Genomic DNA, 24762 nt, shown 5'->3' on the forward strand with positions numbered 1-24762 from the left:
CCCAGAAATGGAATTGGATTGCTGGATCATATGGTAGTTTTATTTTTTTATTTCTTGAGGACTACATATTGTTTTTCATAGTGGCTGCACCAATTTACATTCCCAACAGCAGTGCAAGGTTCCCCATTCTCTATATTCTCATCAACCCTTATTTCTTGGATTTGTTTGGGCTTTTTGTTTGTTGGATTGTTTGTTTGCTTGCTTTGGATAATAACCATTCTAACAGGTGTACGGAGATAACTCATTGTGGTTTTGACTTGCATTTCTATGATAATTAGTGATGTAGAACATTTTTTTCCCCCATATATTTGTTGATTGTGTGTCTTTGAGAAATTGTCTAGTCAGAAGCTTTGCCCATTTTTTAATCTGACTGTTTTGGCATATTGCTACTGAGTTGTATGAGTTTCTTATATTTTTTTATATTAACCTTTTTTAAAAATATATCTTATTGATTTTTTACAGAGAGGAAGGGAGAAGGATAGAGAATTAAAAACATCGATCAGCTGCCTCCCGCAACCAAGGTACATGCCCTTGACCGGAATCGAACCTGGGACCTTCCAGTCCGCAGACGGATGCTCTATTCGTTGAGCCAAACCGGTTTCGGCAATTTGTTATATTTTTTAATGCTTTCCTAACATTGGGCAAAGTAATGTGCTTACAGAACTTTCAGGGTAAATCACATATTTTGATACAATGAGAGAGTTCATTCTTTAAAAGGCTGCTTTGATGAATCTTTCTATTACAATAATCACTTTTTTTAACTTAAATTCTTTATTGTTTAAAGTATTACCTATGTCTCCTTTTACCCTCATTGACCTCTCCCCAGCACTCCCAACCCCCAGCACATGCGCTCACCCCCCTACTGTCTGTGTCCATTGGTTATGCTCATATGCATGCATACAAGTCCTTTGGTTGATCTCTTATCCTTCTCTCCCACCCTTCCCTGTCTTCCTTCTGAGATTTGACGGTCTGTTCAATGCTTCTATGTCTCTGGGTCTATTTTTCCTTATCAGTTTATGTTGTTCATTATAGTCCACAAATGAGTGAAATCATGTGATATTTATCTAGTAATCACTCTTTATCTTGGGACTTTGTGTATTTATTTGAACGGAAAAGCTTGATTTTTATATTTCTATTTTTGCTTCTTTTGAACTAGTAGGTTGGAACTCAGGAAGCTTGATTAAGTGAGTTCTTCCTAAAATCAGATACAGCTTTTTTCACTAAACTAGGTAGGTCTATTCTCTAGCCTCTCCCCACCTCTATCCCCCGTTTCTGACCTGGTTTTTCCCTTTTCCTCCCCAAACTCTCACTTATGCTTTTTCAATGGTCCTCCACCCCAGCACCAACTGCCATCAACAGAGGTGGGGGTGCTCTGGTCACTTGGTTAGGATTCAGCCTGTCTCACTGGTGCGGGGAGTCTTGAATTCCGATCTTTGATCCTCTACTACCAGCCTTGAGGGCTGGGGTTTCACAAGAGCAGAATTTCCCAGCACGACCTCCTTAGTTCCTTTGCCTTGATCAGCCAGAGCTCTTCTGTCTTCTATCTTCTATCTTCTGTATTTAGTGATTGCATAACTCTTCACCCAGGGTTTACTTTTGTAAGTATGTCTTTTAAGAGCTTTTGCCTTCCTATAGTGGTGTTACTTTTAGATAGGGCAGAATCTTTTAACAATAACATTTATGAAATTCTATAGAATGCATATATGTAGCTAGGGGGAAATTTTTTTGTGAAACCTCTGTCCACTCTTTCTAGTCAAGCCAGTGGCTGTGCTTTCCTTGTATAGCTGAGGCAGGAAACTAGGATGTTCTTTGGCATAAGAAGTTAATTTCATTCTAGATGTAAATAGTAACTGTGACCTTCCCAGAGGAATTTCTCAAACTGCCTGTCATCTGTAAAGCTAGTTACCAAATATTCAGATATGCATTTGAGATTTGGTGCCCCTTGGGGTTGAAATGGCAGGCTCATCATTTCCTAGAAGATTTGCTTAATCCTCATAAGGGAGCACCTGTCCCTGTCCCTTTTTTCACACTCACTGAAGCCTGGTTGTTTCCCAGATGGGCTTCTGGAGTCTGGGGCTGCCAGCATCCTGTGCGTGACCTGTCAGTACAGGTATGTGGTAGGCTGTCAGTTCACCCTCATAGTTGTCCATACCTTGCAGGTCTCCAGTTTGAGGCACACCAGGCATCTCAGGGTGGGTTGGGGAGCATGTATATCCTTCTTCAAAGGAATTTGTAACTCCCCTACAAAGGCTCAGAACCACTGTCAAGGATCACCCTCTGGGGCAGGAAATACGTAGCTGAAGTTAGGGAGGGTAATGGCAGTTAAACGCAATTGCTATCCTGTGTGTTTCTTTGTAGTTCAGGCTTGCCCTTATGGCTGTGGCTGAATCTGTGTAGCCTTCTGTCTCCCTAGAGAGACGATGATGTCACTCAGGTCCTGACTGGTCCATGAGACTCTGCTGGTCTTTTTTTGGGAGAAAAATATATGTTGGATTTTCCTCACCTTATGGTGGCTTTTCTCTCCCTGTTTTCTTGGGCCCAACACCTTCTCCTCTGGTTGTGCCCAGTATGGTGCTGGTCCTCTCGGTTTCCTCTCTGCTTAGTCTCCAGCAATGGATGGTTTATCATCACCTTTCCGTGCCATCCCATTGATATGCCCATCTTATATGGTGAAATTCATTGATTTCCTGAATTTGGACATCACTAGTTGGGATTGATTATATCTAGGCCCACATGATGGTGTTGTATGCATTTGCTGATCCTGAATGTGTCAGACACCACACCTGGATGTGCATTACTCAAGGAAACAGGATGACACTGTCCTGATGTTCTGTGATGGGCAGGTCACCCAGCTTCCCACCCCAGGCTCTGTCATAACACTTACTGCTCTGATGAGCCAGGTGTTCAGACTGCTCAAGATCCCCAGCATGCGTTAGCCAGTGTAGCTCAGTTGGTTGGGTGTCATCCTGTGTACCAGAAGGTCAGGATTCAATTCCCCATCAAGGGTACATGTCCAGTTCCCAGGCTTAATCCCCAGTGGCAGCATGCAGGAGCCCATCAATGTTGCATTCTCACGTTGATGTTTCTCTTATTCCCTCTCCCTTTATCGCCAAAATTCAATAAACTGATTTTTAAAAGGAAGAGGGGGGCCGAAACCAGTTTGGCTCAGTGGATAGAGCATCATCGGCCTGTGAACTGAAAGGTCCCAGGGCAATTCCAGTCAAGGGCATGTTCTTGGTTGTGGGCACATCCCCAGTAGGGGTTGTGCAAGAGGCAGCTGATGGATGTTTCTCTCTCATTGATGTTTCTAACTCTCTATCTTTCTCTCTGGAAAAAATCAATTTTATATATATATATATATATATATATATATATTTTGGGTCTAGTAATAATTAATGTCGTTTTTAAACATTCGTTTAAAATCTTGCTTGGCGTTGACTTGTATTGACATAACCTTCAAACACGTGGTATCTACAGAACGTGTGAAGTGCAATTAACAAGTTTTGCTTGAAAAAGTTTGTGTTTGGTTTGGTTTTTGTTGCAAAACTAGGGCTAAGAAGATGGCGGATGAAGAGCATATTCGGCACTGCATGCTTTACAAGTTCCAATTAGGAAGAAAAGCAAGTGAGGCTGCAAAAAACATCTGTAGTGCTCTTGGTCAAGATGCAGTTAGCGCCAGAAAATGCCAGCGTTGGTTTGAGAAATTTCGCGAGGGAAATTTTTCGTTAGATGACAAGAGTGGTCGAGGCCGTGTGTCCAATTTTGATCAAGAAGCTCTTCAAGCTCTTTTGGTGCAAAATCCTCAAATTACCCAACAAGAGCTTGCGACAACTTTAAATTGTTCACAAAAAACAATTTCCAATCAATTGCGTGCACTTGGCAAAGTCCAAAAGTTTGGAAAATGGGTTCCTCATGAGTTGAGCGACAACAACCGTAATCAAAGAGTCACAATTTGCAGTTCGCTCCTCTCTCGTCAAAACCGTTTGCCGTTTTTAGAGCAAATTGTTACCGGAGATGAATGGGTGCTGTATGTTAACTTGAAAAGGCGGCCTCAATGGCTGGACAAAAATGAGGCTTCGCAGCCCACGCCAAAACCTGACTTGCATGCGAAAAAAGTGATGTTGTGTGTTTGGTGGAATTTTAAAGGAATTCTTCATTATGAACTTTTACCATCTAACCAAACCATTACAAGTGCAGTGTATAGTGCCCAATTGGAAAGGTTAGCCCAAGCTTTAAGAGAAAAAGAACCCGCGCTGATTAATCGGAAGGGCGTAATTCTTCACCACGATAACGCACGACCGCATACTGCAAGAATCACTGCTGAAAAACTGCACCAGTTGGAATGGGAAGTTCTCCCTCAACCTGCATATTCTCCTGATATTGCCCCTTCCGATTACCATTTGTTTCGTTCTTTGCAAAACTTTCTTCTTGGAAAAAAATTTAATAATGAAGAATGCCTCAAAAATGCATTGACCGAATTTTTTGCATCAAAATCACAAGAATTTTACAACAGAGGGATTAAAATGCTTCCTGAGCATTGGGCACAAGTAGTAGAAAACAACGGCAACTATATTATTGATTAAATTTTGTTGTATTGTTTAAATAAATTCGATTTTAAAAAGTATTAGAAAACGACATTAATTATTACTAGACCCAAAAAATATATATATATATATATATATTTTTTTTTTTTTTTTTTTTTTTTTTTTTTTAAGGAGAGGGACAACAAATCAATGTTTTTTAAAAAAAAAAAATCCCCAGCACTTAGGCTCAGCTTTAAAACAGTCACTGATCTTTCTGTTGTCCTGAGAATTTAATATGTCTGTTTTATCTTTCTAATCTCTCATTATGTTCTGTCCTGAACAGGGCTTATTTATTTGGTTTGGAGAAAAAAATTGTGCCCAGGACTTTTTTTTTTTTTTTTTTTTAATATTTTTATTTATTTTTAGAGAGAGAGGAAGGAGAGAGGTAGAAAGAAACATCAATGAGCTGCCTCCTGCACGCCCCCTACTGGTAATCAAACCTGCAACCTGGGCAAGTGCCCTAGTGATCTCTTGGTTCCTGGGTCAATGCTCAAACACTAAGTCACTCCAGCTGGGTTGAGATAAAGTGTATTCCTGTTTAATTTCTTGACTCCTTACAGACTGAATTATCCAGTACATGCCCGACTATTTGATAAAGATGAAAAGATAAATAGTTGTCTCTAATGCATTCATATAGATAGGATATGGATAGGATTTAGATAAGTACAGATTAATACAAATACAATTCTGAATTAGAAAGAAGCATTGTTGAGCCTATGTGAACCTTACTCCGTTTATAGTGATAGCTGTGTATTCACTGTGGGGACCAAGGATGATGGGATGTAGATAATTACATGAAACCTAAGTCAATGTTCATAGTCTTGGAAACTCATAAAATGTATTCAAATGACAAGCCCTCATCTTGGAAACAGAAAGTCTTAATGATATCTGCCCACCACTTGAAACAGTACAGATACATTTATTTCTGTTCCCTTAGAACTTAAAAGGTAACTTGTTAGTAGTTACCTCTCTCAGGTTTACCTGCTTGTGGTTAAGTTTAAATATGTTTTCAGAATCTGAGGATTAAAGCGATGGATCTTTTATCCCCAAGTTCCTCCCAACCAGGGAAAACTTGTTCCCACCTTCCCTTGGAAGGACTGTCGGAAAACCCTACTCCATCACAGCCACCCAGTCAGGGTTCTGGGATTTGCTATGGGCCTTCTGCTATGTCCTGTGAGAGAGACACGGTTGAGAAATGGAAATAGGAAATACAAGTTAGATCACATTCTTATTTGTGTGTAGGTCCATAAGAGAGGCCACACAGCATGGTAGAGGTTGGAGGAGGGTTACAGCCAGCTGGGTGGATCATAAAAAGTAATGATAATCCTTGGAGGGGAACGCACGGTACTTTACGCGAGGTGGGCATTCCAAAGGAAGGGCGGGATTTAGTTTCTTCTGCTGGCAGACATCCACCAGGTGAGCTGGGAATAGGAGCCTCCTGCCTTGTGTGGCATAGGGCAGGAAGGGATTCAAAGGCAGTGTGCACTTGGAGGCCAGGCAGGAAGGGCCACTGGGTAGTCCAGGAAAAGGACGTTGTAGCCCCTGAGCGCACTGGGGGACTTCCATGGTCAGTTCTGCTCGGTGTTAAGGAGGTGAGCAGTGTAATGTTCAACAAAAGTTCCTGGATGAAATAGCACAGCGGAGCTGCCATGGAAAGTATTCTGAGCTTCTCCAAACTGAATGTGAGTTCAGTTGAGAGAATATTCGTGTACTTGGAATTCCCCCTTTAAAAATATATATATATATGATGTGTATCCTTTTATTTTAGAAAAGAACTTTCATTCTTTTTATCTTTTTTTACCTTTGACCCCAAACCTGGCAGTTGCCCAAGTCGGAGTTTCCAGACCCGCTCACTATGGTCACCTTGCATCATTGGCACTCATACCTCTGTCAGTGATGTAAGATGTGAGCTCCTCCTGAGTTGACTCAAGGCCCCTTTGTTGTGTCTTGTTGTGACATTTTATCTGACAGTCATAAAACAGATGGCATTTGTTCCCAGGATGCCTGGGAGATAAGATTGTGTCATAGCTGTGCCTGGGTACAGCCACTTCTTCCATCAAATATTACTGAAAAGTCACCCTCCCCCTCTTTATCTCCCCCCCCCCCCCCATTCAGAAGTGTTTATGCAAATTCCAAATCTATTCCACCAGCTCTCAATGGCAGTATTTCTAGCTGAGGTCCTACTTTGCCAGCTGTTTCCATTCAGCTGGCTTTTCTTCCCATTTACATCTTCGTCTTTGGTGGGTGGCATGGCAAGCCGGTTGTTTTCCATTTGGGTATAGTTTGTCTCTAGTTTTCCAGGCTCTTCTCTTGGGAAACTATCATTCAGTGAGAGAAAGGCTTCGGTTTCCAATGTCTTGTGTTCTCAGAAAGCAGAAACAGCCCTACTTCTTTGCCATCAGCTTGGGCACCAGAATGACTTCACAGCCTGAGCAAACCTGTTTGGGGACCTGGTTCATGGACTCCATGGTCAGAGGTGCCAGCCTCACCAGGATTTCCAGGGCACATCAGCCTAATCCCTGCTCTCTAGTTAATGTTCCCTTACTGACTGGGTCGTGTTTAATTTGCTTCTTTGCACAGGACAGCTTTTGCTGGCCCTGATGGTGTTTCGTATAGATACCGTTGAGGACTGATATTCGTGGCATTGTATTGTTTATGAGCTACTTTAGACTCAGCGCCTTTGTTCAGTGGGCAGGGGCACTTTCCTTCTTCTTTGAGGTTCCTATAAGAGGTAAGAACACATCATTAAAACCAATTACTAATAAAATCCCTAAGAGTTACGTACTTGCCAACAGTATTAAAAGGTTTTCTTTGCAGAAATGGGGAACTTTTAGATAACGTTTGAGGTGTTTTCTGTAATAAATGGAAACCATGATGATTTAAGAAAGTTTGAAAAACTTTAAAGGTAGAAAAGATGGCCTGGAGATGACTGCTACTGTTGCAGTGGGTCCATTTCCACGCTAACTGAGGGAGATTTTGGGAGCATACCTGCTTTGCCTCTTCCCTGTGCCCTTCTCCAATATAATATGAACATTTTCCCCAAATGGAACTTTTAAAAAATATGTGTTTTCTATTGATTTCAGAAAGGAAGGGAGAGGGATAGAGAGTTAGAAATGGTTTGAGAAAGAGTTAGAGGAGGGTTACAGCCAGCTGGGTGGATCATATAAAGTAATGATAGTCCTTGGAGGGGAATGCATGGGACTTTACGTGAGGTGGGCATTCCAAAAGAAGGGAGAATTGAGTTTCTTCAGCTGGCAGGCATCCACCCAGGTGAGAGAGAATCAATGATGAGAGAGAATCAGTGATTGGCTGCCTCCTGCACATCCCACACTGGGGATATGCCCACTGAGTCCACAACTCAGGCATGTGCTTGTGACTGGGAATCTAACTTAACCGTGACCTCCTGATTCATAGGTCAGTGCTCAACCACTGAGCTATGCCAGCAGGCCCAAATGGAACTTTTTTAAAAATATTTTTTTTACTGATTTTTTTACAGAGAGGAAGGGAGAGAAATAGTTGGAAACATCTATGAGAGAGAAGCATCAATCAGCTACTTCCTACACACCCCCTACTGGGGATGTGCCCACAATCAAGCTACATGCTCTTGACAGGAATCGAACCTGGGACCCTTCAGTCTGCAGGCCGATGCTCTATCCACTGAGCCAAACCGATTAGGGCCCAGATGGAACTTTTAATGAACTTTTTATTCTTTATTAACTCAGTCATTCTTTTCAGACTTAAAATAGATATTTAAGTTTGCATCCAAGTCTGAAAACATTACTTTCTGGTTTGGGTCCCCAAGGTTAAATTCATTATTATTTGACTTTAGTGGTCTGCAGAGTGACTCAATAAACACAGTGATCCCTGATCTTCATTTTGTTCCAACTGCATGATTTTAAATCCAAGTACCACCTGTATTCGTGCACCGGTAGGGTCCCTAGGCCTGGCCAGTGATCAGGGCCTATCGGGGCTTTCTGGCTGCTGGCCAGGGCTCCCTTACCCAACTGCCAGCTGGGGACTTCCTTTGTTCTGCTCCTCCCACTGGTGGTCAGCGCATATCATAACGAGCAATCAAACTCCCAAGGGGACACTTTACATCTTAGCCTTTTATCTATACAGATAGATTTTCAGGCGGAAGTGGAGCCAGCTATTTGCTCCCTCAGTGTAGTGCTTGCTCTAGAGGTGGTATGAGTTCAGGCCCAGCCATGGCACCAGCCCAGAAAATGAAAGGCTTTAGGGACATCCAGGTCTTGTTCCAGCACTGTTAAAGGAGCCAGCCTTGTTTGAAACCCATAGCCTTATCTCCAGAGTGAATAACAGATTCTTCCTGGTGAGGCAGCATTTCCTCTAAAAGATTATGGAGGTCTGTGTTGGCCACCTGTCTGTGGTCTCAAGTACAATAGTTTTCTTTTCTATGCTGTGATGGGGCAGGGTTTAGTAGCATTCTTTCTCTTTCCCAGTCACTACAGCAAAAACTTTTAGTACTGTCACAGCTATGTTATGAATCATTCCCTTGATTTCCATCTGTTCTTCTTGTTAGAAGGACTGCAAATTGATAGAGCTGGGCCACTTGATGACTAATGAAAAACCTAGTGACCAAGGTGTCCCATTTCCTGTTACATTTTTAGAATGAGAATACACAGGAAGTATAAAGGTGAAAGCAGTTCCCTGGTGGCCTATGACAGGCTGGAATCCTCAGACAGGTTTTGCTTCCTTCATGGATTACTTTTCCAGGAAGACGTGTTTGTGAGCTTTTGTGGTAATAACTCTCGGGGTTTGGGCCAAGATAACGGATTTTCTACCTCAATTCAGTGTGTCCTTATGGCAGTCTTTAAATGTTGGGTGTTGCTCCTGATATGTTACTCTTGGCAAATAATGGAACTTGCTCGTTGGTGGATTGATTGATTAAACAGTTGTGAAAATATCAACAGGTAATGGTTTTTATATGTTGTGATATAACTAGATATCAAAATGCTGGTGAAGAGAATTTATAATAGAAACTAAAAATCTACCCCAAAAAGGCAAGATCTTTAATAAAGAAAACTATTCTTTGTTGACACCCACAAAAGAAGACATTAATAATTGCAACATGCTATTAATAAGTTTAATAACATTGTAAACCAAAGCCCAGTGGAACTGGGAGAGCAGGGTCTGTTACTAAAGATCTTCTGTAGATAAACATAGGCAGGGCCTACCACAAAGTAAAATTTCTTTATTGGTTATGGTATCACATAATTGATTTCTTTATTGGTTATGGTATCACATAATTGTCCTCATCCCCCTATTCCCATCCCAAACCCCTCCCCATGTATGTCCCCACCCCACTGTTGTCCATGACCACTGGTTAGGCTTATACAAGTCCTTTGGTTGATCTCTCCCCCTTTTCTCTACCCTCCCCTGCCTTCCCTCTGAGGTTTGACAATTTGATCAATGCTTCCCTGTTACCGGCTCTGTTTTTGTTCTTCAGCTTATGTTGTTCATTAGTTCCCTTAGATGCGTGAGATCATGTGATACAAGAAATACACTTAAAAAACCAAAAATGAGACAAGCCATAATGGTTACTTGCTGAGAGGCAAATTAATCAGTCTGTAGTGAGTTTCTTTCTGGGCCAACAGTTCTTTTGAGTACCAATTTCAATGTCGAACATTTTCTTGTGTGTACATGTCAGCAATGATATTTCAGTTCTGGATGGTGGACAAATGGTGGTGATGCAGGTCCGACTGTCTCTGGTTTGGTCCTGGGCATCCTTCAGCGACGCACAGCTGCTGTCTGCTAGTATGGCAAGGCGTTGTCAGCATCTTCCATCTCTGGACTGTTTCTCTCTGTCTTCATGGCTGGAGCAGTCCTGTCAATTCCTCTCTATTGCAGGAATCCACATAGTCTTGGAGTTATTTTCTGAAAATATATAAACATATTCTCCACCAAAAGTTAGTAAAGGAATATTTTCGATAAATTTGACTGGGGTCCTTTTTCATTTTTTTGCCCAAATGATTTTCCTCTGGCTTGTTTTGACACCATGTGTGTTTTTCATGGATTTCTTGCTATTAGCGTTACAAATGAAACTTAATTTTCTTTTTTTTAAAAATATACTTTATTGATTTTGTACAGAGAGGAAGGGAGAGAGATAGAGAGTTAGAAACATCGATGAGAGAGTCATCATCGATCAGCTGCCTCTTGCACACCCCCTACTGGGGATGTTCCCGCAACCAAGGTACATGCCCTTGACCGGAATCGAACCCCGGACCCTTCAGTCCCCAAGCGACGCTCTATCCATTGAGCCAAACCGGTCTCGGCTAAACTTAATTTTCTAAAGTAAAAATTTTCTATGTGTAATTTACTTACAGGATATTTTTCCTTACATGATATTCTTCTATCACCGCCTTTTTTAAATTTAAATATTAGGAGGCTTTTGGGAATTTTATAATGTAGTCTTGATAGCTTTTACATTTTAATTTTTTGCTCTAAAATATGACTGCTTTAGGTTCATTACATGTTGTGCAATTTTACCATGAGTTGAATTGTCAGTCAAAATTTTTGTTAACACTTTAAGAACAGCTTTTGGTACAGTACATTCAGTTTTTCTAGAATATTCGCTTGTTTCAATTAGCCAATTTAAATTACTCTGAAAACTTGACTACTATTCTACTGTCAAATTCAACACCCTAACAACAATCTTATTTTACCCTGTGTATATTAGTGGAAAGAATTATTTGCCTTCTTGAGTAGGCCCTCAGCATTCCTGGGTCTAGGCTGAATTTGGATAGCAAAAACCCATTTCCCCACGCCATGTCTCCAAGACATCTCAAACAAATCTTGTTGCATTGAGAGGGCATCTGCTGTCAGCCAAGTCTGTTTGTTGCCTGGGTCCTGATTTGAGCTGTGCATGGGAAGCGAAGCAGCCATGGGGGCAGGAGGCCTCCCTCAGAAGGGGTGAAGGTTCAGGCCCCTGCAAAGTTGGGGGAGGGGGAGGTAACAGACGCTTTTCAACATCCCAATAAACCCATTATAAATTGAAAATATCATGAGTCATGTGGCACAACGGTTGAGCATCAACTTATAAACCAGGAGGTTATGGTTGGATTCCTATTCAGGGCAACTGCACAAGTTGCAGGTTTGATCCCCATGAGAGGTATGCAGAAGGCAGCTAGTCAATGTTATATTTTCACAACATTGTTTCTCCCTCTCCTTCTCTTTTCCTTTCTAAAAATCAATTTAAAAAAAATTTTTTTTTTTTTTAAAGATGGTATCCCATTCCTTTTCCTCTTCCGGGAATGGTGACTTCAGGTATTCACCATGGTTCAGCGTTTGACATACCGCCGGAGGCTGTCCTACAATACAGCCTCTAACAAAACTAGACTGTCCCCAACCCCTGGTAATAGAATTGTTTACCTTTACACCAAGAAGGTTGGGAAAGCACCCAAATCTGCATGTGGTGTGTGCCTGGGCCGACTTCAAGGAGTTGGTGCTGTGAGACCTAAAGTTCTAATGAGGTTGTCTAAAACGAAAAAACACGTCAGAGGGCCTATGGTGGATCCATGTGTGCTAAATGTGTCCGTGACAGGATCAAGCGTGCTTTCCTTATTGAGGAGCAAAAAATTGTTGTAAAAGTGTTGAAGGCACAAGCACAGAGTTGAAAAGCTAAATAAATTTAAAAATGAAGCTTTTTTGAGTAATAAAAACAAAAGTCTCATTCTGTTAAAAAAAATAAAATAAAATAAAGATGGTATCCCATCACAAACCATTTGTAAAAGCGGTGCTGGTTTGACAGTGCTTCAGGAATGGTTGAAAAAAAGAAACTCCAGATCAACTAAAAGAAAAATGCAAGTGAATATGACTTGGAATGGAGACGGACTCTATAAGCCTATAGGAAGCTATCCAAGAGAAGGAAAAGGAATTGCTTTGACAGTTAAAATGTTACACTGTATGTTAGACACCATCACCCAACACCTTAAAAAGCAAGTAGCCTGGGAAAGGGTTCCAATTCTTTGTAACTGAAGAGCTTACTAGAAAATTGGCCAAGAACAAAATAGACGACCAGAGCTCACGGGTGTCAGTACGTATAGAAGACAGAAATTTCCAGCCTTGGAGGTAACAATAGGAACAAATGGGAACCAAATTCTGTATTTGCCATTGTTGGGTTTCAGTCAAGCTCATTAAAGAAAATACTGTGCTACATTTTAACATTTAGCAAGAACAACATTTAGAATGAACCATCTACACCTTGAAGACCCCACAGTTGTCAACATTTGGGGTTTATTTTTATCTGGTGGTGCTTATGGTGTTTCACTGGTAACACAGGAACCTACCATAGTTGAGAGTCAGATAACATGGACACCTCATACTGGTGGGGTATTATGAATCGGTTTTTCACTTTAGGATAAAATTTTTGACAGTCTACCACAAACCTGTAAATGCTCGTTCCTATTGATGCACTGGTTTCACTTCCTAGGCATTTAACCTTAAAAAAAGATGTCCATAAAATGTATATATAACGGGTCATTTTAATGTTTTGTGTTTTCTAAAAGTTAAAAAACAGCTAACCATGTGGAAACATTCAGATTATATAAAATCTGACAGTGAATTGCCACACAGTCAAGAAAGACCACATCTCCACAAATGGATGACAGGAAGAGTTGCTCCTGCTGCTGGCCCAGCAGTCACAGGCAGGTCCCAGCTGTGTTTAGAGTGTGAGCACACGTGCAAGTGTGCATTGTAGAAAATGAGAGATGGAGAGGACATGCAGAGATGCAGTGTTGGCTGTCCCTGGAGAGTTCAGATAGCAGGACTTTTATTTTCTTGTCTTTCCGGTTTGTTTGTTTTTTAAATTTTAAGTGAACTTATAATATTTTAATTTTTAAAAAATCACAGGACCAGCAGGTACCTTCATATTATGCTGTTAGTGGGAACTCTACTTCGGCTCATATTTAAGTGGGGATGTTAGGTTTGTAGTTGTTTCTGATTTGGAGCTGAGCTTCTTCCAAAGAGCTTCTGAGCCTCCCACTCCCACTTTCTCTGCACCCTGAGCTCCTGGACAGTAGTGGGTGGGCTCCCACAGTTAGGACTCAGTGACTGCCGCCTCCCTTCACTCCCAGTTCTCCTGTGCAGAATGTGGCTTTCACGTTGAGGCCTTGATTTGTTTCAGTTGGTCTCATCTGCCTATCTTTAGTCAGTATTTATATAGTTTGGCCAGGAGTTACAAGGAATTGCCATTGAGCTCAGTAGAGTCTCCTCTTGATAACTTACCAGCCCTCAGTTGGACACTGGGGTTTTAATCAGGATGTTCTCTGGGTGAATTAAACCAATGTTTTTAAGAGTTGGGTTTGATAACTCACAAAATTTCTAATGAAAAAAAATACTTTATCCTTTTAATTTCATAAGTATTGTGTGCCAGCTCTAGAGAATATGTTATATAAGGCTGATTCCATCCCTGTCATTCACAGAGCTTACACTCTAGTGGGAAAAATAGGAATTCAATAAGTAATTATATTGAAAAAGAGGAAGCACCAGTATTAGGTACAGTGAAGGAGAAAGATGGGTATTTCCCTGAAAAAGAAACATGAGCAGAAACCATTTATGGAAAGAGATATTATTATAATTGTTCCTCTTTTTTCCCTCATAGCACCCCGCCACCCAGTTTCCACCCCACCCTCTGCCTTTACCTCCCCCACTGTCCTTATCGAAAGGTGTGCGATTTTTGCCCAGTCTCTTCCCGCACTTCCTACACCCCTTTCCTCCCAAGAATTGTCAGTCCACTACCTTTTTATGCCCCAGATTCTATTATATTCTGTTTTTTATTCACTTGATTTTTTTATTCACTTGTTGATAAATATGTATTTGTTGTTTATAATTTTTATCTTTCCCTTTTTTTTCTTCTTCCTCTTCTTAAAGAATACCTTCAGCATTTCATATACTACTGGTTTGGTGGTGATGAACTCCTTTAGCATTTCCTTATCTGTGAAGCTCTTTATCTACCCTTCAATTCTGAATGATAGCTTTGCTGGGTACAATAATCTTGGTTGTAGGTTCTTGCTATTCATCACTTTGAATATTTCTTGCCACTCCCATCTGGTCTGCATAGTTTCTGTTGAGAAATCTGCTGACAATCATATGGATACTCCCTTGTAGGTAACTAACTTTTTCTCTGGCTGCTTTTAATATTCTCCCTTTGGCATTTTAATTATGATGTGTCTTGGTATGGTCCTCTTTGGATTCCTTTTGTTTGGGCTTCTCTGTGCTTCCTAGACTTGTAATTCTATTTCTTTTACCAGGTGGGGGAAGTTTTCAGTCATTATTTCTTCAAATAGGTCTTCAGTATTTTTTTGCTCTCTCTTTTTTTCTGGCACCCCCATAATCCAGATGTTGGTATGCTTAAAGTTGTCCTAGAGGCTCCTTACACTATCTTCATATTTTTGGATTCTTTTTGCTTTTCTGGTTGGGTGTTTTTTGCTTCTTTGTATTTCAGATCTTTGACTTGATTCTTGTGATCCTCTAGTCTGCTTTATTTCAGTAAGTGTATGCTTAATTTCTAGTTGGTCCTTTTCCATATCCTCGAGGGTCTCTCTCATATCCTTGAGGATCTTACTAAATTTATCGGGCTTTTCTAGGAAATTCTTGAAAAACCTTATAACCATGGATTTGAACTCTATCTCCAGTCATTTGCTTTCCTCCATTTCTTTTATTTGTGATCTGTTTCTTTTTCTCCACATTTAGGCTGCTTCCCTGAGTTGATATAGTGGCTTTGTGTGCTGGGTATCCAATGGTCCCAGTGGCTCAGCCTACCCAGTTACCTGAGGTGGACACTCTTGGTGCACCCCTTTGTGGGCTGTGTGCCTTGATTGTTGTTGGTATCACTTGGGAGAATTGACATGCAGGCCAATTGGCTGTGAGGATCAGCTGTGTCTACGCTGGGAGAACTTCTGTGCTGGAGACACCCTTATGAGACAAGACTTGGAAAAGCCTCTGTGCTCAGCTTGGATGGGGCAGAGTCTCAGGGCAGAGCAGACAGCATTGGTTTCCCATCAGCCCTGCCCTAATAAGCCCACGTCTCAGTGTCCCATGGTAATCGCTGCAAGCATCTCAGAAAAAGCTGCCCTCAAGTTCCACCCACTGCTAGACAGTCCATTTTCTCCCTGAATGAGTCTGGGTCCCCAGAGTCTTGCCCAGAACTGGAGTTCAGTGCAGTTGGGAGCTTTTGTCTCCCGCTTGAGAAAGCTAGCCTCATACTCAGTTGCCACTCCATGTGTGCGCATCTGTACCTCTGCCTCCTGCAGCTCCTCTGAGTCTCAGTGTGCTTTTCTCTTTCCTTCTAGTTGTAAAATTTCCACTCAGCCAGCCTTCCTGTGGTTCTCGATGATGTCCGTTTTGTCTTGTAGATATAATTTTGAAATTGTGCGAGGCAGCAGTTTAGGTGTTTACCTATGCCGCCATCTTGGTTTCTCCCCAATGACCTGTTATTTTTCAGGCATTTCTCAGATAAGTCAGTTAGATCATAATCTCACCTCTTAGTATCTTTCACAAAATAGCAATATACTAGCAAATGACAGGTTGCCCGAGAATTGCTAACCTCTCTGTGTTTTTTAGCCGACAAGCTGAGCCACCAAAGAAGGAGGCAGTCTCCACTGGGCCACAGGTGAAGCGAGCAGATGAGTGGAAAGACCCTTGGCGCCGGTCCAAGTCTCCAAAGAAGAAACTTGGAGTATCGGTCTCCCCTAGCCGTGCACGAAGGCGTCGAAAAACATCAGCCTCATCAGCCTCTGCCTCCAATTCCTCCAGGTAAGGAGGCAGGCTGTGCATAAACACCACAGGAATGATATTGTCGTGGCCTGGGGAGAAGTCAGTAAGACTCAACAGGCATTTGTTGGTCTCAACTTACTGAGTAACTGGGTGCTGCAGCATTAGCAGCAAAGTAGACTGGAACTTAGAACCATGTTACAGCTTCACATATTGAGATCAGCCAGGATTCAGGCAACTCACAGTGGAACACAGACCTGGCCAGTGAACCAGAGCAGGGGGGGGTGTCAGGGGGTGTTTGTCTGGGGAGAATGCTTGCCTGAGTCACTCCGGGAAAGACACTGAGAGGAGAGACCAACAGAACAATTTATTGTGGGAGCCAGGGTTAGCAGCTCTGAAACCTGTGTATATACTAGCTCTGCGCAAACAAGTGAGGATGTCATGGATGGTGAGAGCTGGATCTTTTCCCTGCCAGAGAGAGACACTACAGATCAGAAAGGGGGAACCCAGGGGAGCCACAGTGTTAGATCGGAACTGGAAATGTCATTGTGGAGTCAGGGTTCACTACATGCACCGTTGGACAGATAGAGAAATATATAGACATATCTGTGCACAGACACCTGTACACACAAGCACACATATCCTGGCTCTATACACTGATGGCCTGGGAGCTGTGTCACAGCCAACAGTGAGATACATAAAACAAAATGAAAAGATAACAGTGAGATACCCAGTATCCAGGTCTTGGTTTCTAAACACCATTCCCACCAAAAGGAGGGTGGGACTAAGCATGTCCACAGAGGTGTCCAAAGGGCAGGTGTGTCTGTATGAGTGTGGTGAGGTATGTCTGTGTGTGTTTATATGAGTGCGGGGGATATATCTTTGTGTATGTATCTGGGTAGGTGTGTCTGTGTGGAGGGAGGTATATCATCGTGAGTATATCTGTGTGGAGCAGGTGTGTCTATGAGGGGGATGTGTCTAGAGAGGTGTATGTGGGTGGGTGTGTCTATGAGGGGGATGTGTCTAGAGGGGTGTATATGGGTGGGTGTGTCTATGAGGACAGCAGGCCTGGTATCGGTGGGCAGGGCTGGGTGGAAAAAGACCTGGTCTCTCTTCTCTCCCCCTTGATGCTCTAGGTCGTCTTCACGGTCCTCCTCCTACTCTGGCTCTGGTTCGTCCAGGTCTCGGTCCCGGTCCTCATCCTACAGCTCCTACTCTAGCCGGTCTTCCAGACACAGCTCCTTCTCAGGCAGCCGGTCCAGGTATGTCCCACAGCTTATTGGGTATAGTGAACTTGGGCACCTCTGGTTGTGGCCCAAGTCTCTATTGTGTGTGTGTGTGTGGTGCATATCTGAGTGGGTGGGTATGTCTGTGTGGCATGTCTCTATCCTGACAGTGTTCTTCCAGGTGCTGTTGTTTTCAGAATAATCTCACCAAGTTACGTGTCTTGTGGTAAATTCTACGCAATACACAGTGAGGGGCCAATTAACAAACTGCACACACTGGGAGATCTTAACATACAGTGCATATCAGGGGACACAGAACCTTTGGAGGCATGCTAAAATCAGAAATGAGGCATCACACACATAAAGACACCCACATACACACACACACACACACACACACACACACACACACACACACGCTTCTTTGAGAAGCATATCACCAGATGTTTGGGGAATGAGTGGACTTGTTTATTTTGCAGTGGTTTGTTGTCCCACAGTGGCACTATTTCCTGGCAGCTAATCTTACTTTAGGGCAGTTGTTACGAGGATTAGAACAGCATTAGATTATTAGAGCTGTTAAATCTGGAGGTCAAGTTAACATTTTAAGTGGGCTGTAGAACAAACAGTAGATGATATGTGGGCCTGTTTTCCATGAATGTTGAATCTTGTGCATATTAATAACCTTGAAAAAGAAAAGCAAACCTGTGGCTTAGTAGATTGGGCGTTGTCCTATGCACCAAAAGGTTGCTGGTTCAGTTTCGGGTCAGGGCACATGCCCAGGTTACAGGCTCAGTCCCCAGTACGGTCATGCAGGAGGCAGCCGATGGATGTTTCTCTCTGGTGTTTCTGTCTCTCTTTCCCTCTCTCCCTCTCTCCTCCTCTCCCTCTTTTCATTCCTCTCTCTCTTTAAAAAAAAAAAATCAATAAAAATATATTTTACAAATAAAGAAAACCTTTTTCTCAGGGGTCTAGAGGGTCAGCTATGGGTCCTAGGGCCTCATGATTTCCTGCCGGAAGTTGAAGCAGTACCCAGAACAGCTGCCGGTCATGGAGCAATCATGGAATGCTGCCTGTAGGAGATGAGGTGAAAGACAGAAAGCTATTGATCAGAGCATCAACAATGGGAGAAACCTTTGCTTCATTTAAGAAACGAGGCTGGAAAGCTGCAGGAAGAAGCCTGAGACTAAGCTGGGAAACTTAGAAACATTAGAATCACATGGGGAGGTCACCTACAGTTTCTCTTGTATGTGTTCTATGGACACAAGGAGAGATTAAGAAGGCCCCATGGCATTAAGTCCCTAAGGTCAGGGACAGGACTGAGACAGCTATGACAAGGCCCATGGCGACAAACAAAGAAAGAACCATCCTCAGCCTGGTGGGCTTACCAGCCTCTTCATGCTGAGTTGGGCGTGGAGGGGAGGGGGCTGCAAGCAGGAGAGTCGGTGGAGACCTGGCTGCGCTTTCAGGAGCTGGACCCCAAGGAGGATGCTTGGCTTCCTCATCACCCAGATCTAAAGAAACTCCACTCAGGATGCAGCCTGTGTACTGGACCAGTTTCAGGATGTTTTCTGTTTGGAAATAGACTTCGTAGCCATTTCCACAAAATTAGGTGCACCTTTTCTCCACTTTCCCTTCCTCTCGACTTGTGTTTATACTGTTCCAATGTCCATCACTGAGCACACTTCTCGCCTGGCTCCAGGCCTCTGCTGGCTCCTGGGCAGGCCCAGGTGGTACCTGAGAACATGAGCAGAGTGCCACCCTGCAGCACACCAGGTGGGCATTGGCTATGCAGCAGCCTTCTGAGGAATGGGACCCAGGGATGAGGTTACTCTGAGGAGGTGACCACCCCCTCCATGTGGTGATTCCGAGCTGCACAGTGTTATAGAAGCTTCTTGGAATTGAGCCTGGCATTCCTTCCTGTCTCCCATGGCAGGCTGCCTAGCCAAAGGCAGTGAGTGTGAAGATAGGAGAAATGAGCATTTTTCCTATGAAGCTCTGTCTCTGTACATTGCAGCATATGTGACTGCAAAAGCCCTGATCTTAGTTTAGCTGTTGGTGTTTCTTGGCTGAAAGTTTTACGTGACCATTTCCATTTCTAAGTAGAAGAAAAATAGAGCAAACCCATAAACCTTTTAAAGGTTGGCTCCTTTGTGATGTCGTGTGAATCCTGAATGGTGGGGCCAGCAACCTGGCCAGGCCATGCTTCCACCTCGTCCAGCGCCCCTTTCCCAGGACTTCGTCATCCTTCTGACCCCTGCATCTTGTATCCAAATGAGCTCATCACATTTCCTTTAGCTGTAACACTCCCCGGGCCAGACAAGTCTCTGCCGCATAGCACTGCCACGTCTGTTCGTGGGCCTGTGCTGCTGGCCATTCTTGTGGCCACTCCCACCTTCCAGCAACCTGAGTGTCAGGTGTCACACTGGGCCTTCCATTTCTCCCATGCTGCCATGGCCCGGTCAGGCTGTGTGTCTCCTCGTTATGATTTCATACACACACAGTAGAGCCTGTGCCCTTCCGGTCCTGCCCACGCTCACATGCCCCACGGCTCAGGGCCTCAGAAGACTCAGCAGTGCTGTTAGCAGCTATCCCCTCAGCACTCTCCTTTCCCCTCTGGCGATGTACTCTATGAAATGACCAAGAACTGTCTGATATCCTGTAAATAAGTAGGAATCTGAGGCAAATAAGTAGAAATTCATGGTGGCCTTCTCTGTGAATTTGAGGTGGCATCCCCAGCATTCTCAGACTTGGACAAGGGCACTGTGGTGCTCCCTTTTCACAGTTCTGTTTACTCCCTAGGTCCCGGTCCTTCTCCTCATCCCCGTCTCCCTCTCCAACACCTTCTCCACACAGACCTGTCAGAGCCAAGGGGGAGCCAGCTCTGCCTCCCGGGAAAGCAGGGTAAGTGCCTTGTGGTCAGGCTGGGCTGGCAGCATCCGGCCTTCTCCCTCCCTCACAGTTCATATGTGGAAAAGTCCTTGGGAACTCTAGATAGGACCCCGAGAGGTGAATGTGTAGACCTAGGGGCCTACACGTAATGGCCCCTGGGTCTACATGCTCCTTGGGGTGTGTAATGTCCATGCTTCTTGGTGGGATTCTAAGCAAGTGCAGCCACCAGCCCCACTCTTACCAGGCAGGCAGATAGGAGGAGGTTCCTGCCATGCTCAGCCCCAGGGCTGTGTCTGCAGTGCATGAAAGGGAACTGCCTGCCAGACTCTGCCTCCTCTTCCCCTTTGCTGCTCATGGGAGAAGTCAGAAACATAGAGAACTGTACCATCACCTAACTTCTGTAACACCTGACGTGCAGTGTCTCAGCCAGGCACTTTAGGGAGGTCGGTAGTTAATTCTCTGTGACATCAATTCTGCCACCTAAGGGGCAAGGCAGCCTCTGTGTGAGCAGACTGGACCTGCGTGCCTGCCTTGGGCCCTGTCCTTGCCATAACCCCTGCTTCCTGACTTGTTCTTTATAGTAGTTACTTGTTCAGTGGGGAAAGAGCCCACACCTGCTGTATAACGGGTGTTGAAAAGCTGCACACTACAAGTGTTTTATCCTAAATGGAGTGAGTAAAAGGTCTCAGAAACATTTAGGAAATCCTGAACAGCTCACTTTCATAAATGAATCGTATTGAGGAATAATTTTTGTGCAACACAACTCATCCATCTACATTTTACCATTCAGTGCGGGTTAACAAACCTGTGAGACTGCATAATCCAGATACTCCAGCCCCTGCAGTGGCTGTTTCCCTGCCAGGACTTCACACACAGAGTCACGCATGACGCATGCTTTGCTTCTGCATTTTCATCAGCAAAGATTTGACTCATCTGACACTGTGCTTTTGACCAAGACTCTGTTTGCTGCTGAGATCACTTTGTTGGCAGAGTCTCTGATAGGTACATGCTCTGTACTCCATCTGAGTCAGGAGTGCTCAGCACCACCAAAATGATTAGCAGATATTTAAAAAAAAAAAAAAAAAAAAAAAAAAAAAACAACGTAGGGAGCTGTTTTCTTTGGTGTGGTTTCCACATGTGAACATGCTGCAGCACCCTCAAAGGGCCACCCCACATGGGGGACAGGAGGTTTGGGGGAGCACAGCGCCAGCTCTCTGCGATTCTCAAGAACTCTCATCTTGAGAATCTTGCTTCTGATGCACCTCCGGCTCCTGCCTGTGGGGAGAAGTAGGCCTATAGCTTCAGAAACATTCCAAGAGCCTGGTGTGATATGGGACCAACAGCCCACCTAGCCTTCCTGGCGATGCACCCCGAGTCACACCCTGAGGTCGTTGGCTGGGCTCCTCCACCAGGTCTGACTTCCTTGCATCTCATGACACAGAGAGAAGATGGTGAAGAAGCCAGCCCCACCTCCAGCCCCACCACAGGCCCCCAAGACCACTGCCCCCACCCCTGAGCCTGCCAAGCCAGGAGACCCTCGGGAAGCCAGGAGGAGAGAGCGCCAAGCCAGGACCCCTCCCAGGAGGTAAGCACACGACTCACGGAGCCTCGTGGGGATTTCTGTATCTTTGGTGCAAGGGCTAGGGGAGGGGATCTCCTGGACAAAGCAACCCAGGCCAGGAACCCATTCTATCCTTGATCTGTGAGGTTTGGGGCTAGTTATGCCACCTCATTGAGCCTTCTTCCCCATCTCACTGCTCCACCTGAGGAGGGAAGGCACTCCCTTGACAACCAGAATCCGTCCTGGAAAGAGGCAGTTTCGGGGGGGGAGGGGGGGAGGCGTGGGCCAGGCGGGACACTGAAGAGAAGTTTATTTTACTTTTTGAGGGGGAAATAGTGCACATAAAAGAAAAATAGAGCTCTACCCACATCTGGGTCTGCAGCAAGTTACTGGTTAAACATCTGTCTTGGGCCAGTGATTGGCCCTAGTTTTGAAGAGAGTGTCTGCCTTTTGTCAAGTCTGCAGAGATGTGAGTGGTGGGACTTTTGATTGTGTTGCAGGCGGACCATCAGTGGCAGTGGCAGCGGCAGCAGCTACAGCGGCTCTAGTTCCAGATCCAGGTCATTGTCAGCGTCTCTCTGGCCCCCGTCCTCATCAGCTTCTTTGCCCTTTCTCCTGCCTCCCAGTCAAGATCCAGGACCTTAGGAGAGGTCCCCGCGGGTGTGAGGCTTTCTCCCCTCAGGCAGCCTGTGGCTAACAGCTGATAGCTGTCAGTCAGTGCTGTTAAAGAGCAGCGTGGTTGGCTGACTATCTCCACCTGGACACAGAGAAGAGAATGGACTGATGCTCACAGAGTAGGGAGTCTGGTCTAATGGTTCCAAGCATGTGGAGGGGCTGGGACACCCTCTGTCCCCATAAGCACCTGGCGGGCTTGAAGCCAGGGTGCTCCCAGTTCAGCAGGATTGAAAGAGATTAACATGGAGGCTTCATGCTCGTTTTGTGTGGAGTATTGGGTTCTGCACTGTCCTGTTGTGCCTGAGGCAGCTAGGGACAGCCAATTTTTTTTAATCTGAGAAAATAATTGGAAAAGAATTCTGTTATTTAGGTGTTTCAAAAGAAGACAGTATTGATCAGTCCTTAGATCCTTTAAGTTGAACTTTCTCTTATTTCTAGGCAGCAGGTGGTTTATGTACATTACCCAAATCTTTCTAAAGACCTAACCTTAAAAGAAAAAAAAAGTATTGGGCTCTCTTTCTTTCCCCCTCCATTGTCCAGCAATTGATAATTTTAGGGAACAGTGTTTGGTGTTTTCTCAGAGCTAATGAGAGAGTACTCAGCAGACACTGATATAGCAGCTTTGTGCATATCAAGTCCTTGTGCAGTGTGGGCTGTGAAAGAACCAAGGACCCGTGAGATTGGCCGTTGCATGCTTTCCTGAGACATGCAATGGGTTAAGTGATCTCCCATCTAGTGTCTGATGTCTGCGGGTTGAAGCTCTCTCAGTACATCATTAACCAGGACTCTCAGTTCTGTCATCACTAACTCTTGAGTCACGCTTAGTCACATGTCCTTGTCCAGCAAATAACGTGAGCATCTCCACACTATGAGGCACCTTTTTAAATTACCCAGAGTCCCCTCTGAAATTTCAGGTTTTCCTTAAGACTGTGAATTGGGAAAAATAGACATAAACACACCACCACCACCACCACCCAATCAACCCGTCCTCAGTCGGGGACATGCATGCACAAATGGCCTTTTATATGTCTAGGTCCCTGAGTGTGAGCAGCGTCTCCTCAGTGTCCAGCGCCACATCAAGCAGCAGCTCGGTGCACACCGTGGACTCGGACGACATGTATGCAGACCTGGCCAGCCCTGTGTCCTCAGCCAGCTCACGGTCCCCCACCCCAGCCCAGACCAAGAAGGAGAAAGGTATGGGGGCTCCTTGTGTCCTACCTGTTATGGCTCCAGAGGAAAGGCAGGCTCTTCATGTAAAGAGGGTGCATGTAGCCTCTGTCAGCACTGAGTGCAACTGGTCAGACAAGAATGTGGTGACCTCCCACTTTTGTCCCTGCACACATGTTGCCTTCTTGATAATGCACCACTCCACCAAGTGGCACTCCACAAGAGAAGCCACTGTGGTATCAGTGACAATGACCAAGCATTTTTTGTCAGCAGGAAAATCTAAAAAAGAAGACGGCGTTAAAGAGGATAAGCGGAAAAGGGACTCATCCACACAGCCACCCAAATCCTCAAAATCTTCCACAGGCAATAAATCCTCCCAGCAGCCCACAGCCCCTCAGCAGGCACCCTCTGGGCAGCCCCAGCAGGGTGCTTTTGTGGCACACAAGGAGATCAAGTTGACACTGCTGAACAAGGTGAGGCCCTGAGCACACCTGGTGAGAGCTCCAGGGAGCCACTTACCTTCGGCTCATCCTGGGACTGAGACCAAGGGGGGACCAAGTGGCCATTTGAACTTGGTGGCCAGGTATCACCCCTGCTCATCTGCCTGCCTGATGGTCAGTCCTGTGGGAAACGAAGAGGCGTGTGGGCATAGGGTAGATGGGTTCTGCAGCATGTCCTGAGGCATTAGAGCCTCCCCTGGCGGATGCTCTCCCTGTCCCGAGAACCCACACTCTTCGCCCTCCTCCCTGTGCCTGGGCTGGCCAGTTCCCACAAGTCAGCACTGGGACAGAGCAAAGCAAACTTGGCTTCTGTGAGTTGATGTTTCCAAGGCCCCATGGGACCCGAAGGGCTAGAGGTTGAGTCTGCTAGAGTCCTTTCCCTGGCTCGTGGCCCCCACAGAGAGCACAGCATCTTTGCTGCAGAAAATGAA

General features: G+C 44.6%; 1 protein-coding gene and 1 pseudogene across 5 annotated transcripts in view; both read left to right on the forward strand.

Moving 5' to 3' along the window:
- Positions 1-24762, forward strand: part of ZC3H18 (zinc finger CCCH-type containing 18) — a 69387-nt gene that overhangs the window by 41968 nt on the left and 2657 nt on the right. For 2 of the 4 annotated variants that reach the window (XM_084905032.1, XM_084905034.1), the window contains 7 exons: positions 16164-16355; positions 17450-17575; positions 20339-20440; positions 21870-22013; positions 22490-22549; positions 23698-23858; positions 24102-24304. In XM_084905032.1, coding sequence (XP_084761158.1) covers positions 16164-16355; positions 17450-17575; positions 20339-20440; positions 21870-22013; positions 22490-22549; positions 23698-23858; positions 24102-24304 — 988 coding nt within the window. The remainder of the gene's footprint in view (positions 1-16163; positions 16356-17449; positions 17576-20338; positions 20441-21869; positions 22014-22489; positions 22550-23697; positions 23859-24101; positions 24305-24762) is intronic. The other 2 variants (XM_084905033.1, XM_084905035.1) reach the window with 1 other exon arrangement.
- LOC311632973 (large ribosomal subunit protein eL34-like) lies at positions 11731-14060 on the forward strand (annotated as a pseudogene). The gene has a single exon. The product of its transcript is annotated as a large ribosomal subunit protein eL34-like (transcript).

This window comes from Pipistrellus hanaki (assembly GCF_964339955.1).
Source record: "Pipistrellus hanaki genome assembly, chromosome: 15".
Taxonomy (NCBI): Eukaryota; Metazoa; Chordata; class Mammalia; order Chiroptera; family Vespertilionidae; genus Pipistrellus; species Pipistrellus hanaki.